Genomic DNA, 16099 nt, shown 5'->3' on the forward strand with positions numbered 1-16099 from the left:
GTAAAATTTAGTAGTCTTGGCATAGAAAAAACGCAAAAATCTTCTTCTAAATTTAATACATTTTACACTGCAGATGCATACCTAGGAACGTCAATTTTTCAATTTAAATAACCCAATGTGGAACATTAAAACGTATACATACTTGATAGTTAAAGTTTAAATTTACCCTGTTTAGAACTACAGTCGAACTTGCTTATAACGGTGCGAAGGAATCGAGATATTTGCTTGTTATAACCGAGTACTTTTTAACGAGTTTATGGAAAAATCCTAAAATTAATAAATTCTTGTTTTTTTTCCCTTTTATTTTTGTACAGTACGAAGAAGTTGTTTAGTTTGCTTTGAACTGTTTTAAGGTAGAACTGTTTAAGAGTTTCATGTGTAATTCTTTTTGAAGAATAATCATGCCCAAAAAAGGTCGTCATTTGTGCCCCTTACTTTGATAAAAGTTATAAGTTTTTCTGCGCATCAAAAGCCATTCATTATGTCAAGAGTTGCTCAGTTTCAAATTCCTCTTTCTTGTCGTTATTTTCATCGCTTTCAAAATTTCTCTCTCATCTGCATTAGCTTAAGTTTGAGCTCCAATTTTCTCTGAAGTGATAACATTGGCGCCAACAAATGTATAATTGAGGCAGTGAGAAGCAAAGGGATGTAAGTGCTCTAATTAAAAATTTCAAAACAAGCAGTACAAATATTAGGAGAACCTCTTCTCTGTTTCGGAGCAAGAGATAGAACTAGTATAATTGGTAGGCAGATACATAGCAAAATTTAGGAAAACAATTTCATTGAAAGTTTACTCGTACCTAAGGATCTGAACTTGAAATGCGCTTTTCTGAAAACTTCAATAAACCCTCTTACATCCCTTTGCTTCTCACTGCCACATATGTCATAATATGGAGTATGGACTAAAGGGGAGTAAATGGAAAGAACTTTGAGGCGACGTCAAGTTATTTGTTCCTTTTTTTAAAATTTATTTAAAAGTTAAACAGCCTCACATACATAGAGGACTGCGTGCCAAGGGCCTTGCCTCCGCACACACATAGGAAAGATTTATAATACAAAAGAAGGAAATAGCACCCACACTGTTAAAACTACAGGTTGCGTTTGGCACCTTTCAGGGGTGAAACGCTTGTTCACCAGCGACACCCAATACGGAGCCGGAATGGCACCTCTTACTAGGGCGAAAAATGGCACCTTTTAAAAGACAGGCAGCGCGGGGGAAAAGAAGGAACCTTCAGAGAGAAAAATGGCACCCTCACTGATTTCTACAGTATATCCTCTTCCCCCTCCCCCCCTATTGTGTGCGTTTTTGAATATTATTGTGTTCTATTTATTGTTTTTTGTTTATGATAGACAAAGTCTTATTACTTTTTTCACATTGAATTCATTTTGGATTAAAACTTGTCATTTAAGGCATTTGATCACATTTCAGACTTTCCAACATAATATAGAAGTGTTCATGACTTCCATTCCTCTATCTGAGTTGTAACTCTCATAAAAACCCTTGGATTGCTCAGTAGTTTTAAATGATATTGACATTTACTATAGCATGATACTAAAAATTAAGAGTGTAGGCATTTATGGATAATTTACAAGTACAGCCAAAAATATTCAGTTATATTACAATCACGGAAAAATCAAATCGTTTCATAAAATGCAGGCGTTCAAAATATTTTAATCAAGAGTAACATATTGATACGTATTATATAGTTCGACATTTGAATATCCTATTTGAACATAAGTAATCTAAAAAAGCACTTTCTTTCTTTGTTAAATAGAAACTTTTTTGACATTAAAAATCAAAACAAATTTTTAGCATCCTACATAATGAAAAGCATTGGAAACAGAAATTAGAGAGAGAGAAAAAAAAATAAACGCGTCTAGACACTGCATTCGGTTTTTGAAATAACACCAACGAAATATTTTCACATAATGAGTCATGGCATGAAACACACAGAGAAATTTCTTTTCAAAGCTTTTTTTTTTCTTTGCTACGTCTACGCACATATTTTATTGAGAAGATAAACACATTTAGTGAATCTGCTGTAGCCGTTAGTTACATCATTGAATTTTCATACCGATTACTTATTAATTATTTCGTATTGCTAAACATAAACAATTTTGGGGAAAATCCGTGAGACTGCAGACATGACAAGCAATGAACACCATTTATTAGTACACGTGTTAAAAAAAGCCATACATCACTATGTTAAAACGGTTAACTATAAACAATAAGCAGTACTCAGTTTACTTTGTTGAAACACAACTCTGAAAACACTAAAAGCATGTTGGAAAGCCTTAAATGTTATACCATGATTAAATGCCTGTACTTACGGAAGGTTTTGAAGGTTTGTCCCAGAAATGTGGAATTTTAATCCAGTATAATTGTCTATTCAAATGTGAAAATTTAATGTACCAACAACTACGTTGCAGCATCGTCGTCCGCCATTAAAGTGGCTGAATTGAACTTATGCCGGAGTGCACAGCGCATGTGCGAGCGAGGCACCTTTGCTGAGGAAAAGAGTCGCTATTGGCTACTGCGTGAGCTGATGGCCCTTCATTACCTTCTTTCATCCACTGAGGTGCTAAAAGATATCGGAACAATATTTCCTAGCCTCTGTGGCACCCTGTGGCTCCGTCTTTGCACCCTACGGCAGAAAATCGCACCCAGCTGGCACTTCTGGTTATAACAGTGCAGGGCACCCGCGGGAATCGAACCCACGGTTTCCGGCTTAGAAGACGAAGTTTTTACCACAGAGCTACGGGGGCCCCTTATTTGTTCCTAGATTGTAGTTTTTCCGTTGTGATTCCCTCCCTCTGTTTACCTGGTGGTGAAAATTCGAACTTTTGGACTAAGAATGTTTTTTTTTTGGTCACAAATTTCTTTTCTTTGAAACATAAGACACCATGATGACGTACGTCCAAATGACGTACGTCCATTGTTACGAACTCTACGTAGGTCCAAACAGAACAGCTTTAATTATGACTAACTGGTACGTGACACTTCAACAAATCGAACTGCAACGAGCTAAAATCTTTTAAAAGCTGAATTAATGTTGTTTGTTTTCGATTAGCTGAAATTCAAATTTCTTTCGGTCGAATTACTCTCTTTTTCCTCTTGACATACGTGGTGCAATCCAAAAGTAATGAACCTTACTTTATACTGACGCATGCACACCGCAGCTCGCTCTGCTTGACAGCAACGGTGATGGGGGTTGTTAGCTTTACAGCGCAACGCAGGTCAGTTGCCTCCCCGCTTTCGGAGCGGCACCATCGGCCTTAACAGTAACCCCTATACGGTGATTCGTGACACGGAGATATGAAAAGTTCGTCAGAGAGATCACATTATGCTTCCGGTTTCCTTCCCAAACGTTCGCAATGCTTCAACAGGCGCTTGGGACTGAGTGTCTGTCCTATTCACTAGTAGAAAAATCGCGCGAAGCCTTTCGTAAGGCCAGGAAGTGGTGACTGACGAAACCATGTCTGGACGCCCGTTCTCGGCCCTTACTGACGTAAATTTGCAACGAGTGTGTGAATTTTTGAACACGGACTGCTGTTTGAGTCTCTACGAAGTAGCAAAAGTCCTTGACTTATCGGAAACAACTTTGCAACGCATTGCTACGGAGAAGTTGCACACGCGGAAAGTCTGCGCGAAACTTGTGCCGAGAGCTCTGACTGAAGAAGGTCCGAGTCAACGCTCCAGTGTTGCCCTAGCCTTCCTATAGTCCGAGCTTGTGGCCTCCTGACTTCTTCTTGTTTAAACTTTTAAAATCAGTTTCCTGAAAAGGAAACGTTTCGGCTCCATCAAGACATCCAAGCGCATGTTAAGACAGCCCTTGCAGATACTTCGAAACAGGACTTAAGGGATGCCTTTAAATCCTAGAAAAGACGCCTACAGAAGTACATTGTTGCAGGAGGTACCTATTTTTAAGACTATTAGGCAGTTGTACCGATCAGCTCAATAAATCTGTCTTTTAGAACGAAGGCTCATTACTTTTGGATCGCGCCATGTACTTCACAATTTCTTTGTTAACTAACGGTTGCATTCACCAGCAAATTTGAATCTCTGTCAGACATCCAAGACCCAAATCGCTGTCCAAAGCCTTCTTTAACTATCAAGAAGAATAGAATCGGAAGTTCGGATGTCTGATAGAGATTTGAATCGCCTGAAAAATGATCGTAACTCCATAACTCGAAGTTGCTTTTTCTTTTCGCGAATCCTTAGATAAATATCAAAACAAAGGCCACTTTTGAGGGAATTTCTTTTCTCCTCTCGAATCTGACAATGAGTTTTGCGACACGCTATTCTGATACATGTTTCAAGAAGAAGTGAGAAAAGCTCGGTAGTTAAGGCCTTTTATTTCGAGGAGATGAGAGTGATTATCCTGAGTTTGGGATTTGAGGTGGTCACAAAATTGCAAATCACGAAGAGTGTCCACCTTTGAAATTTAGTCCCTCATTCAAAAAAAGGTGAAGGAAATTCTTGATTATTGCTTCCTGTTTTTGAATGCAAATATTATTTTATTTACAATGAAATAAAACATTTTTAGTCAATGTGCCCATTTAACCCCATTCATATGTCAGATCATAGGAATGGGGTTCTTTCCTTCAGTCAAAAGTACTACTTGTAGTCACTGTAATTGATAGAATAAGCATATATATATATATATATATATATATATATATAATAACATGGAGCCAGAAAAACCTTTTATTTTCTCAACAGTTATTTTTTACTTAATTTTTTTTCATGTCCGATTTTGGAAATAAAGCGTGGTCTTTATGACGTTACAAGTCATGTACTTTGGCGCGCTACTCCATTGCCGCTTTCAATGTTTACCCTTTGTTGGTAATAGTGTTGCCAGTTTATGATAATTTGCGATGTGCGCTAATGGCATCAGTGAATAGCATTTCATCACTTGTGATGTCATGTGCAGAAGCGTAAAAAATGAATTTAAAACTGCGCACCGATCAAAATAATTGTTAAAAACTATTAAACTTTGTCAAATTGTTTTAAAATGGTTAAATCCTGTGATTTTAAGCATGCTCTTTCAGAAAAAAAAAATACTTTTAAAATTTCGGAAATAACCTCATTATGTAGAAGCTGAGGCTCGAAAGCGCGATTGTAACCCGTCACATCATAAGTAATACAATACTTCAGGCGGTAAGCTCTGAACCTAAACCTCCATAATTCCTATACCCATGGGGACTTTGTGATCACGTGTCACAGGTTACCAGACACCTGATCCATCGGACATAGATTTCATTTGGATCCTACATATCATGTATGCATGGAATCGTGAAACTCCAGGCCAATGCCATGAATCTACGCCCAAGAGCCTCTCGAACACGTGCCTGACCCTGACATGTCATGGAATCTAAGTCTGATGAAAAAGGTGTTTTGTAACTTATCTATTGACACTGGAAATCCGAGGGGGGGGGGAGTTGGCTGTTTAGATCCGGGAATTGCGCTTGCCTCCCTCACAGCTTATCGCTATCTAAAGGGTTACAATTGCATACCCGACACCCATTTATGTGTAATTCTTAATCAATCCTTATGGTCTAACGTATCTACACGTGTCATTTTGACGTACCATTTTTAGTCACCCTGTATACTTAAAAACAATCATAATGCAAGACATCATTGCTATTTGAATGTGTAGATTTAACTTGTGTCTTTTTTTTTTTTTCAGGTATCTGTGGAAATCGTTGCTTGCAACAGAAGCCACTATTAACATGGGCATATGAGTCATGCGGTAGAGATACTTTGTTTCTGGCAGTAGACGGATTTCTGTATATAGGTCTTTTGCTGCTTCTCGATTCGCTCGTTTTCCGACGCTTTATGAAATTGGTCAGGCAGCGAACCAAGCGAGGGCAGGCGGTGCAGATTCTACAAGAGAACATCAGCGAAGATTCCGACGTCCTGGCTGAAGAAGAGAGGATTCGGTCCGCCACCGAATGGGGCTTGAGCAACGAGGCGCTGTTTGTGCGAGATCTGACGAAATCGTACAGAAACTTCTATGCGGTGGATCACCTCACTTTTGGAATTCAAAAACAAGAGTGCTTCGGCTTGCTCGGTGTCAATGGGGCTGGGAAAACCACAACCTTTAGAATGCTGACCGGAGATTGCAGTCCCTCAGACGGCAACGGATTTTCTTCCGATCTGTCTATTGTTTCGCAAACGAAGAAGGTAAGAAACGTTGCCTGCCAACGTTCCCGTAATAGAAGTTTGAATAAACTAAAAAGCATGTAAGAGGCAGGGAGAGGGATTAAATCCAAAATTGAATCGACCTCCTGTGTTTGTGTAGATTACCAATTCAAAATTTCATCCGAAACGTGTATCATTCTTTTTTGCGATACAGCACTCGCAATGAACAAGAAAAACATTCGCATGCACTACCCAATTTTGAACTATTGGCGTCAAAATCAAATTAGCTCTTGTACTCTCTAAAGTCCACTTGTTGATCATTTTTTGTTTGTTTCTGTTCATTACTGAGCAGTCACGAGCAAGAAGATAAAACTCAAGACAAAAAATTTTGTTTGATCCCGCGCTTCACTTCTGAGATATAGCAGGCACATATAAAACGTTCCATTGCTCCCCGTCTCCCCTAGAGTCCTCTAGAGGAATTGCCGCCAAAAACTAATGTGCATCAACTGACATTTGGCACATATGTATACCGAATTTCGTTCGATTTCATGCTGTAGTTTTTGCTCCAGAGCAACTCACAGAAAACACACACACAAATACTTTCCAAAAATGGTCAAAACGGACTCAGCACACTTCAAAACGTGCATTTCCACTGAAATTCAAAAATTTGCGTCAATCCAATCTTTTTTTCTATGTAGCAAAAACGGAAGTAGGTTTCTTTTCTAAAATCTGGAAAAATTTGCCTGAAGCAGTTGTTACTACCTTGTCAAGTTCAACTCGCAGTACGTTTGTTCCCTCTTAGTACAATACGTTTCTTGTTTTATTTAGTTCCAATCTTTGATCGGATATTGCCCTCAGTTTGACGCCCTCATCGATCGTCTGACAGGACGTGAGATGATAACTCTTTTTGCAAGGCTGAGAGGTATGAATGGGCCAAGTATGACTAACAGCGTCGACAAGCTGATAAAAATGACAGATCTCACTCAACATGCTGACAAACAAACCAGATTTTACAGGTATTTTCCAGCTAATATTATGTTTTGAGCTTTCTGTTGGAGAATAGATATAACCCATCATGAAATACAGCCATTTTCAATCCAAATCACTACTTACAGTCTGACCACCGATAAAATGGAAAGGCAAACATCCAGTTTGCATGCGGAAATGGACGCATCTATTAATTTTCAGGGATGCCAGTTTTTTCAGACGTGTGCTAACATTCAAATTAAGCAGAGTCACATTGAAATTAACGAAGCACGCGCATCAAATTTTTACTTTTCCCCTCATCAAGATAGACTAGTCTTATTTGGACGTTTGCCAATTCCATATCATCGGTGGTCAGACTGTATTTAAATAATTAATCTTAAATCCATTTTCAATGCAATACATGTTATTACCTCAAGTCGTTTTCTTAAATACACTGGTGGACAATTGATAAGGACAGATTGCAATATCAGCGTTAATATCCCCAAAATGGAAGTCAAGGAAGTATGGAAATTAGCATTAGTTCGGAACACGGTAAGACGCATTGTGCATATGCAAATTTTGTTTTCACGACGTTGTTCGTCACGTGATAGCGCTAATAAGCGATAAAAAATATTTGGCTCATAAGACCGTTTTTGTTCAAAGGCAGAATTTGACAAGAAAGAATCAATTTACGAACTTGAAATTTTCGGTATGTTTTGCCGACATCACTTAGATGATTTTATGGGTAGCCGTATTACTGAAAAAATTGAAGAAGTGCAGAAAATATCAATTGTTGCCAGGGAGTTCGAAATCATCCATAGTGTTGTTTCAAGGCCTTGGAATTCATCTTGAACTAGTGGATTATGTAGCAAACGTTACGAGGAAGGTAGTGTATGCAGTACGCGACGTCAACAGAAGATAGGTACATAGTGCTAGCAACAAGAAGAAACCGGTCAGCACAGGATGGAGTAGCAAATCAGTTTCCTGCTGCTACTGACAAGAAAATATCCCGAAAAACTGTAGCCATACGTTTCCATGATGTGGAACTATACTCCCGTTGGCTTGTTTTGTGCATCCCTTTGTCTCCAAGTCAGTGTTTCGGCCGTTTGTAATGGTATCGTCAGCATCGCAATTGGAGGGAAGTCGACTGGGCTTGAGTACCACTCCCAGATAAAAGCAGGTCCAATCTGTTGCCTGATCGTGGATGACAACTGACCTGGCGTGAACGTGGTACTGCATACAGGTCGGCAAACATAAAAGAAAGTGACCATTATCCTACAAGTTGTGACATGATGTGGCTGGGATCACGAGCAATAGCAGTACGTCGCTCCTGTGCTTCTGAAAGAGACTATGGCTTTCCAGCTATGCATTAATATTGGCCTGCTGCCTCATATTCGCATGTTCCGTGGTGCTGTGGGTGATAAACTGGTTTTCATGGATGAAAATGCAACATTTCATCGAACACTCGCTCTCTAGGAGTGTCTAGAGAGCGAGGATATTCAACTTACCAGATGGCCATCACGTTCTCTAGATCTGAATCCCATTATAAATGTTTGAAATGCTTTGGGAAAGAGTCTTGCTGGTCGACAATACCCTCCAAAAAACAAGGACACCTCAATCCATGACTGACAGCGGAATGATTTAAATTACCTCAACAGCAGCTGAGTAATGTTGTGTAAAGCATGACACGACGTGGGGAAACATACATGGCATCTGTGGTGGCCATATCCCGAACTGACATCTTGCGCCGGAACCGGAATGCCTGGGGACGGTAATTACATTTTTTTTTCACTTTTACGTACTCAGCACAAAACGACCGTTTTGTCTTTAAGACACTTTTTAAAGCCTTCTTGGTTTCAAAGCACAATTAATTATCGTCACTGTAATGTTCTAGCATTCTATCATTAATTTATTTTACTTGGCATCCAAATCACACTTACTTTTTACGCTCTACATAGCCCTTTGTGATCCGTCCTTAGCAATTGTACACCAGTGTATGAGTGTCATTTGCTCTTTCAACGCTATAAACAGCATGTTTTTTATCTTCCAAACAAAAAGTTAATTTTAAAGATGAACATTTTAGTTTATTTGTACATAAAAGTGCCTTTTGAGATAATTTAAGATTTGCGAAGAACAATCGAACTACAAATCGGCAATCTATGACCTGCGAGTTACAGCATAGTTACCTAATCTTATTGACCCAGCAAACAGTCCTTAATTATGAACATCGGTACAAGGCGTTCACAATGTAGTGGTACTTTGCCACACCTTCTGGAATGCAGAGTTCATTTTTGCGTTGTGTTGATCGGTGAACGAACATCAAATTTTTCTGCCGCATTTAAATGTGCAAAAAAGTCTTAGTGTCAGTTCTTGTCTTGCTTCGCGCGTCAGATGTTACTTTCGTTAATCTTACTTTGTGGGTTTAATGTACATGATTTAAAATTTAAGAAACTGTTGCTTTTATCGAAAAATAAAATTTTTAAAAAGCCATTCTCCAAAAACAGTGAAATAGAATCGTTGGAGACCACATTCGAAAGCGGAACCTAGCCTCTTGGTTAACGGACGGTACGTATTCTTTCCGATAAGTTCCAAAACAACAGATCGTCTTCATACGGTGTTCAGAATGATTTTTACGAATTTGGCTCCAGGTATTGCGAAATTGGTTTTTAAAATACTGACGGAAGCTTCGTAATGAGATTCCAAAAACTCAGAACTCGAGAACCCGACTGAATCTAGGAAACTCCTGAGTACTTTGGTAGAACGAAGAAACCTGACGCGAAGAATCTGCTGATCGCGCGTTCCCTATAACCTGGCATTTACAAACTCATCCACTTTTCGGTACTCATTAGGCCGAGTTTTTTGGACGCTGCTGTAATTAGGAAGCATCTTGAATTGTTAACCTATATGTTAGCTTTAATTTCCTCCCAATTTTCTTGTCCACCCATGGTTTACAGAAAAAAGTTAAATGCGTTTAAATTTTTTATGTGTTTTCCTCGAGAGACTCATTTTAAGATGAGGTGCGGCACTTCTGGTAAAAAGAGGTTGAGCATCACTGTTCTAAAATGTAATTCATGATCTAAAACAGATGTGAACTTAGAAGCAAAATTTATTGTAAAAAAAATTTAAACATGGACCACTTGAAAAAAAAAGGGGGGGGGGGCGGTGCAGACAACTGTTCTAGAATATCCTTTCGTGAGACTTCTTACACGCATTCGAATCTTTATGCTCCTTCTTGAAGCGACCCGATTTTGATCGGTTCACTTAGGAAAAACGTGTACGAGAGAGTGCGTACGTGCAGTATTTCATGAATCGTTCTAGAAATAAATTGCTCATTATTTACGAACACGGATCCCGTAGTTCGTAACAATCGGAACCAATTAAACTATATCCCTGGAATTTAGTAAAAATGCATTCAGTAAAGTGGTTAAAGTTCATTAAAAGCTAACTTTAAATGTGCAAACTGTTTTAAGAATGAATTTCATATCGTTTTTGCATTGACTATCAAGTTGATGCTCTCTTTCTTTTTTTTATTAACCGACTTCAAAGGAGATTATGTATTCGTCTGCGGTTTTTTATGTATGTTCTCTGATTTCTCCAAGACGCCTGGACCGATTTGAAAAATTCCTTTTTTGTTTGATAGGGTATACTTTCCAGATGGTCCCATGGTAATTTTGTCTGCATCTGATAAGGGGTGCTGGAGAAATTTAAGAAACTTTGAATTTCACACGCGTTGTGGCTACGTAATTCAACTTGCGCCAGCCGAGCGATGCGTCACAGACGTAGTTTTGCCGTGAACGGTGCATTTTCTCGACAGAAGTGTTTTTTCCTGAACAATATTTAATTCTCACGCCATCGGTATGTTTGACTTTCACGCTGCCGCTTGTTAATTTTAATCTTACTAATGTATCTATTACTCATGTAGCATGTGTTTTGCTACGAAAATAGTTGAATTAATTAATTAATATTTTTTTTGCCAATAAATAACTTTATTTAGTTATTAAAGGTTTTCGTTTTTTTTTTTTAATATTTCAGTTTTTAAATATATCTTTAGTGTTCAATTCAAGGGGAATTGAAGACAAAAATCCCCCCGCCCCCTCCGACGATTAAATTTATATTCCTTATTAAATATATCGTAACTGATGTCGGATTTCTGAAGTTTGACAAGTATTCTAGATTTAATATTTCATGACGCCGTACAATGGTTCAAAAAAAAAAAAAAAAAAAAAAAACGGAAAAAATTTAATAAATTTGAATACCCTCAAAAAAATGCTATGGAATTTTTTTAAATTGTTGTATGGTAATATTTATCTTCATGCTTGCAGATCGAATACACTGCGAATCCCCGATTTTACGTCCCCCGAATCGACGTTTTCCCCGCATTTTACGTTTTTTATCACCAGGTCTCAGTTTTTCCGTATACTAATAAATAATAACATTAATTTAACCCGGATGGAAAGTTTGTTATTTATGGATTCCCCGCATTTTACGTTTTCCCTTGGCAGTGAAAAAAAAAAGAGAAAAAATGTTTCAAAATTAAACTGCGTGTTTCCTTTTGTACATTTTTAAACGAAATCCACTCTGTTGAAAGTTAATACATGAAAACAGAAATGCTACTGCTCCATCCGTAGCCGACCTTATGGACTTTTCAGCCTCCAATGAAGATGAACAAGAAGAGGAAACACAACTCGTCTCTTCTTTCAATACTGCATTTAAGAGCTTACAAATAGTGAGAGACTATTTTCTTTATCATAAGTCCAGGAAAAAACCTTGCAAAGTATCTTGGAAGATGCTGCGTTTATTTTGGATTCAATGACTAAAAAACTGTCCATTATTACGGACTATTTTCAACCTAAACGCTCGGATTCGTAACTTAATGTGTTAGAATGATCTAAACTGGTACGTACAATAATTGCTCTTTTCATAAAGTATCGAGTTTTTACCTTTTATAAGAGTCATCGTAACAACCTTTAGTGTTTTTTTTTTTTTTTTTTTCTTATTTGATTTTTGCATTCGATTCATTTCCCGAATTTTACGTTTTCCCATACTTTATTTTTTAACTCAGGCCATTGAGAAACGTGAAATCGGGGTTTCTCTATAGTTCAAATTTATTTCTATTTTTAGCGAAAAATAGTAAATTAAATCAGTTGTATGTCACACGCAATTTATTGCAATTGATTTTATTGCAATTCTGCCATACTGACAAGCGGAGAACAACTTTATACTGGAATGATTTCGAAAAGGAAATCAAAAATTTCAAGCGTTTAATGATTTTCTTATTTCATTGTTTTATGAACAGAATGGTATTTAACTTTTTATTTTGAATTTTGTATGTGCTTTATAAATTTCTTTCTCATATGTATCTTTGTTAAAGCCATCCTAAACGGGTCCAAAAAATGATATTTTCAGGTTACTACTTCATTGCATGTAGAAAAATGCTCCGCAATAAGCCATAACAACGTAAATCTGTTTTTAAAAAATCCTCTATATTTATTGATAAATGTTTTAAGAGCCCCAACCTTGGGAAACATTAAGCAAACGTTTTAAGGCTCTCCTGCAAAGTAGTGAAACTGTGACATACTTTAGTCTGGATCATGTCAAATTTGATGACCAATCTTTTTGATAAACTACTTATAAACTACCACCTAACGTAACTGAGTACGTTTAGTTTTAAAGACTAATTTTGCGTTCCGTTATGTTAGTGTTCAACTCAGGATTCGGTGGGTTGTCAGTTACTTTAGGTAGTAGTTTCTAGGAGGCCCCCACTTTAAAAGGTTATTAAAAATTAAGATATCGTATATAATAAGTTAGGTATTAAAATAATTCATCGTATAGTAATTAAATCGATGTTTATTTTATAATTAGGTATTTAGTTTAGTTGATTTTTGTACTGGAATTGTAAAATAAATTTGATTTATAGGTTTGGGTAGGAAATCGTATGTAAGTATGACCAATTATTTTTTACTTTTTAGTTCCTCTTCGTTTTTTGAAGTCGGTTCTTTTGTTATTTAAAAATAATTTTTGAAAAGATGAGATATTTTTCGCTTTCAGGAAAATGTTCTAACTGTGAAAAATGTATATTTTTGATATAATTTGCATCCCAATCTAGCTGCGGGAGAGATTTAGGAGCTTATTCAACTCTAACAGAATCCAATCAAATATCACCAATTATATCCGCCAATCGCACAGCCGAGAATTTCCTTAGCCGTCCCACACCCAGAAGGAAATTTCTTGCTATGCTGCTGGTAGGTAGAATTCGATCGAATCGAACAAAATCGAGTAGAATAAGCCCTTTAGTTATAAATCGAAAATCAATTTTGGTGGAACTCCGTTTACCTGCATGTATTTTCGAACACATCTGAGTAGACTCATTTGAATCTAGACGGGACTTATTGTCATTCTTAAAATTCCGACCTTACTTTTGATTGGACATTATAAAGCTTTCAACGGAAGAAAGTTAAGAAATAAATGAAATGAATTACCTTACGTAAGTTTAGATTTGTTTACAAAAATGTTAAATGTATTTTTCCTTTTTATATGTTTTCAGTGGAGGAAATAAAAGGAAGCTTTCGATCGCCATCGCTCTTATTGGATCGCCACCTCTTATTTTATTGGATGAACCCACGGCGGGTGTTGATCCGGTGTCCCGTAGAAAAATCTGGAATATTTTAGCCCAAGCTCGAAGAGTGACTGGTGCTTCCATTATTTTAACAACGCACAGGTATGCTTTCATTTACTTTGTTGTTAGTAGTAACAAAATTGTTTGAAGTGTAGAACATTTGCCTATAAAAACCACATGAAACGTTTACTACAATACAATTTCTGACGAAAAAAGTGCAGGAACTCTATACCCCCCTGAACTTTTTTTATTGCGTAAATGGTTTGAATTCAGTCCAAAATCTTTAAAAGCACGTAAAATTGAAAAAAAGTGCAAGAACAGAACTCCTGCGAGTTCCATGCAGATTGAGCCCTACAAAGAAATTTATCTTAATTTCGATGACGATAAAACTTGAGTTAAATTTCTTAAATAAATTTCATGGAATTTCGGAGTCGGCGCTTCTTTTCTGCATTTATATTAATTTGCTGAAGTCAGTACAATTTAGTGAGATTTTCTTTTCCCCCTCCCTCTATGGAAAGTATGCTAGTTAAGTTTTATTTCTCACAAAAAAGCTCCAGGGGAAAATATACACAAGTTCAAGTCTTTCAGGTAGATACAATAGAACTATAAGACGAAATATGTCTAGCGCGACTGCATATTGAACACCTTCTGTTGTAAAAAATGGAATTTTAATTTCTATTAGGCACCTGGCTAGCGTCCATAAATCATTATCTTATAACAGGACTAAATTTCTAACAAAGGAAGAGTACTCGAATCCTAGCGTCTTAAAATAACCTTTTATGCGCAAATGCGACGGAATTTTGACTAATTGTAACAATCCTTGTAAAATTGAAATTAAGTGTAGTAATGGACGCTTAGCTTACGTCCGACGAGCACGACCGGCAGCGACCGGTTAGTTGATCACGTGACAGCTAATGATCACGTGCTCGAATCAACCAATCAACAGCTTAGAATGGTAACCGGTGCGGTAACCGGTTACTTACCGCACCGGTCGACCGGTGACATGCATGCGGTACTCACCATCGTAAGCTCACATGCAAAACAATAATTTCCTAGTTAAATACGATTTTAATTGGAAATTCAGTAAAACCTAGATGTACTAGTTCCGAATTTGTCCAAGTATTTTCGGTGCTCGAAAACTATTTCTTGTTCAAGTGAAGATCATGTTCTTATCGATCTCTTCTTGTTTTTTCAGCATGGAAGAAAGTGAAGCGCTGTGTGCTCGCCTCGCTATCATGGTGAACGGTCGTTTCCGTTGTCTCGGCTCCATTCAGCAGTTGAAGTCCAAGTTCGGACAAGGGTACACGTTAATCATCAAGATGAAGAAAGAGATGCAGGGTAACACCGAGCACGTGAATGTCGTCAAAAACTTTGTGTCGAGCAGTCTTCCCGGTTCTCAACTGAAAGACGATCAACAGGTGAGCTTATACAATAAACAGTGGCTCATCCGCCATTAACCAGAAACTGCAGCGCCTCTTACAGTTCATTTGAATGGCAGAGCGTTATTATAAAGAATAACGTAAATAATTTTGATGAATAATGCTGTAGATTTTTAAAACGGGTTGAGTTATAAACTGTGTTTTTGACATGTTTTTGTTATTTAATTCTATATTTTTGAAATGCTCAAGTTGAAGCAATAACTGCTTTTAATTGCTGAAAAAATAAAACTGTCAAGATTTGATTTCCCTTTTTCACCGTTCTGTTCTTCATTTTTCCTCTACTTATTGTACTGTTGTGAAACTGGGCTGTTCGGAAAAGAGCCGGGGTCAGGTGCCATCTCCTGACAGCTAGACTTTACTGTCTTTGTCTATTTTAAACAAACTTTTGCAGTTTAATTTCATGTTCAAAGAACAAGTGTCACTTATTAGTTTATTCATTATCAAGTTTAATTTTTGGGAGTAAGTATTACGCTCTGGAGGACGTTTTTATTAGTGTGTGTGTGTGTGTGTGTCTAACGACGGAACCATCAGGAAATGTGTACTAATAAAGAAAGTTTAAATGGGTAGCAATTGGAAGAGTACATTGAGATATCTTTTGACGCAAACATTGTTTGCCCTTTTATTCTCGTTATCGAGCAGTAAGACTAAACTCTACGAAATTTTAAGAAAATCGCCTAATTTAAAGGTGATTACACCGTCAGCGAGTGACAGGACATCCCTCTTTGCAAAGCGTGTGAGAGATGCCTTCCAATACTCATCGGAAGTCGTTAAACTTGGCGACTTTTCTTAAAATATCTGTAAACTTTAAGGCTTTATATTTCGATAACGGGGACACGAGGACAAACAATTTATCCATTTAGAAACACGTTTAACTGTGCTCTTTCTACAGCTACTAATTTATTTATTTTTCATCATTACATTATCTTATGGTTT

The 16099-nt window shown here is 37.3% G+C and overlaps 1 protein-coding gene across 1 annotated transcript in view; it reads left to right on the forward strand.

The window, feature by feature from the left end:
* Nucleotides 1-16099, forward strand: part of LOC129217491 (phospholipid-transporting ATPase ABCA3-like) — a 161855-nt gene that overhangs the window by 100365 nt on the left and 45391 nt on the right. The window contains exons 19-22 of the mRNA XM_054851803.1: nucleotides 5691-6187; nucleotides 6974-7161; nucleotides 13656-13829; nucleotides 14923-15145. Of these exons, the coding sequence (XP_054707778.1) occupies nucleotides 5691-6187; nucleotides 6974-7161; nucleotides 13656-13829; nucleotides 14923-15145 (1082 nt within the window). The remainder of the gene's footprint in view (nucleotides 1-5690; nucleotides 6188-6973; nucleotides 7162-13655; nucleotides 13830-14922; nucleotides 15146-16099) is intronic.

This window comes from Uloborus diversus, chromosome 1 (assembly GCF_026930045.1).
Source record: "Uloborus diversus isolate 005 chromosome 1, Udiv.v.3.1, whole genome shotgun sequence".
NCBI lineage: Eukaryota > Metazoa > Arthropoda > Arachnida > Araneae > Uloboridae > Uloborus > Uloborus diversus.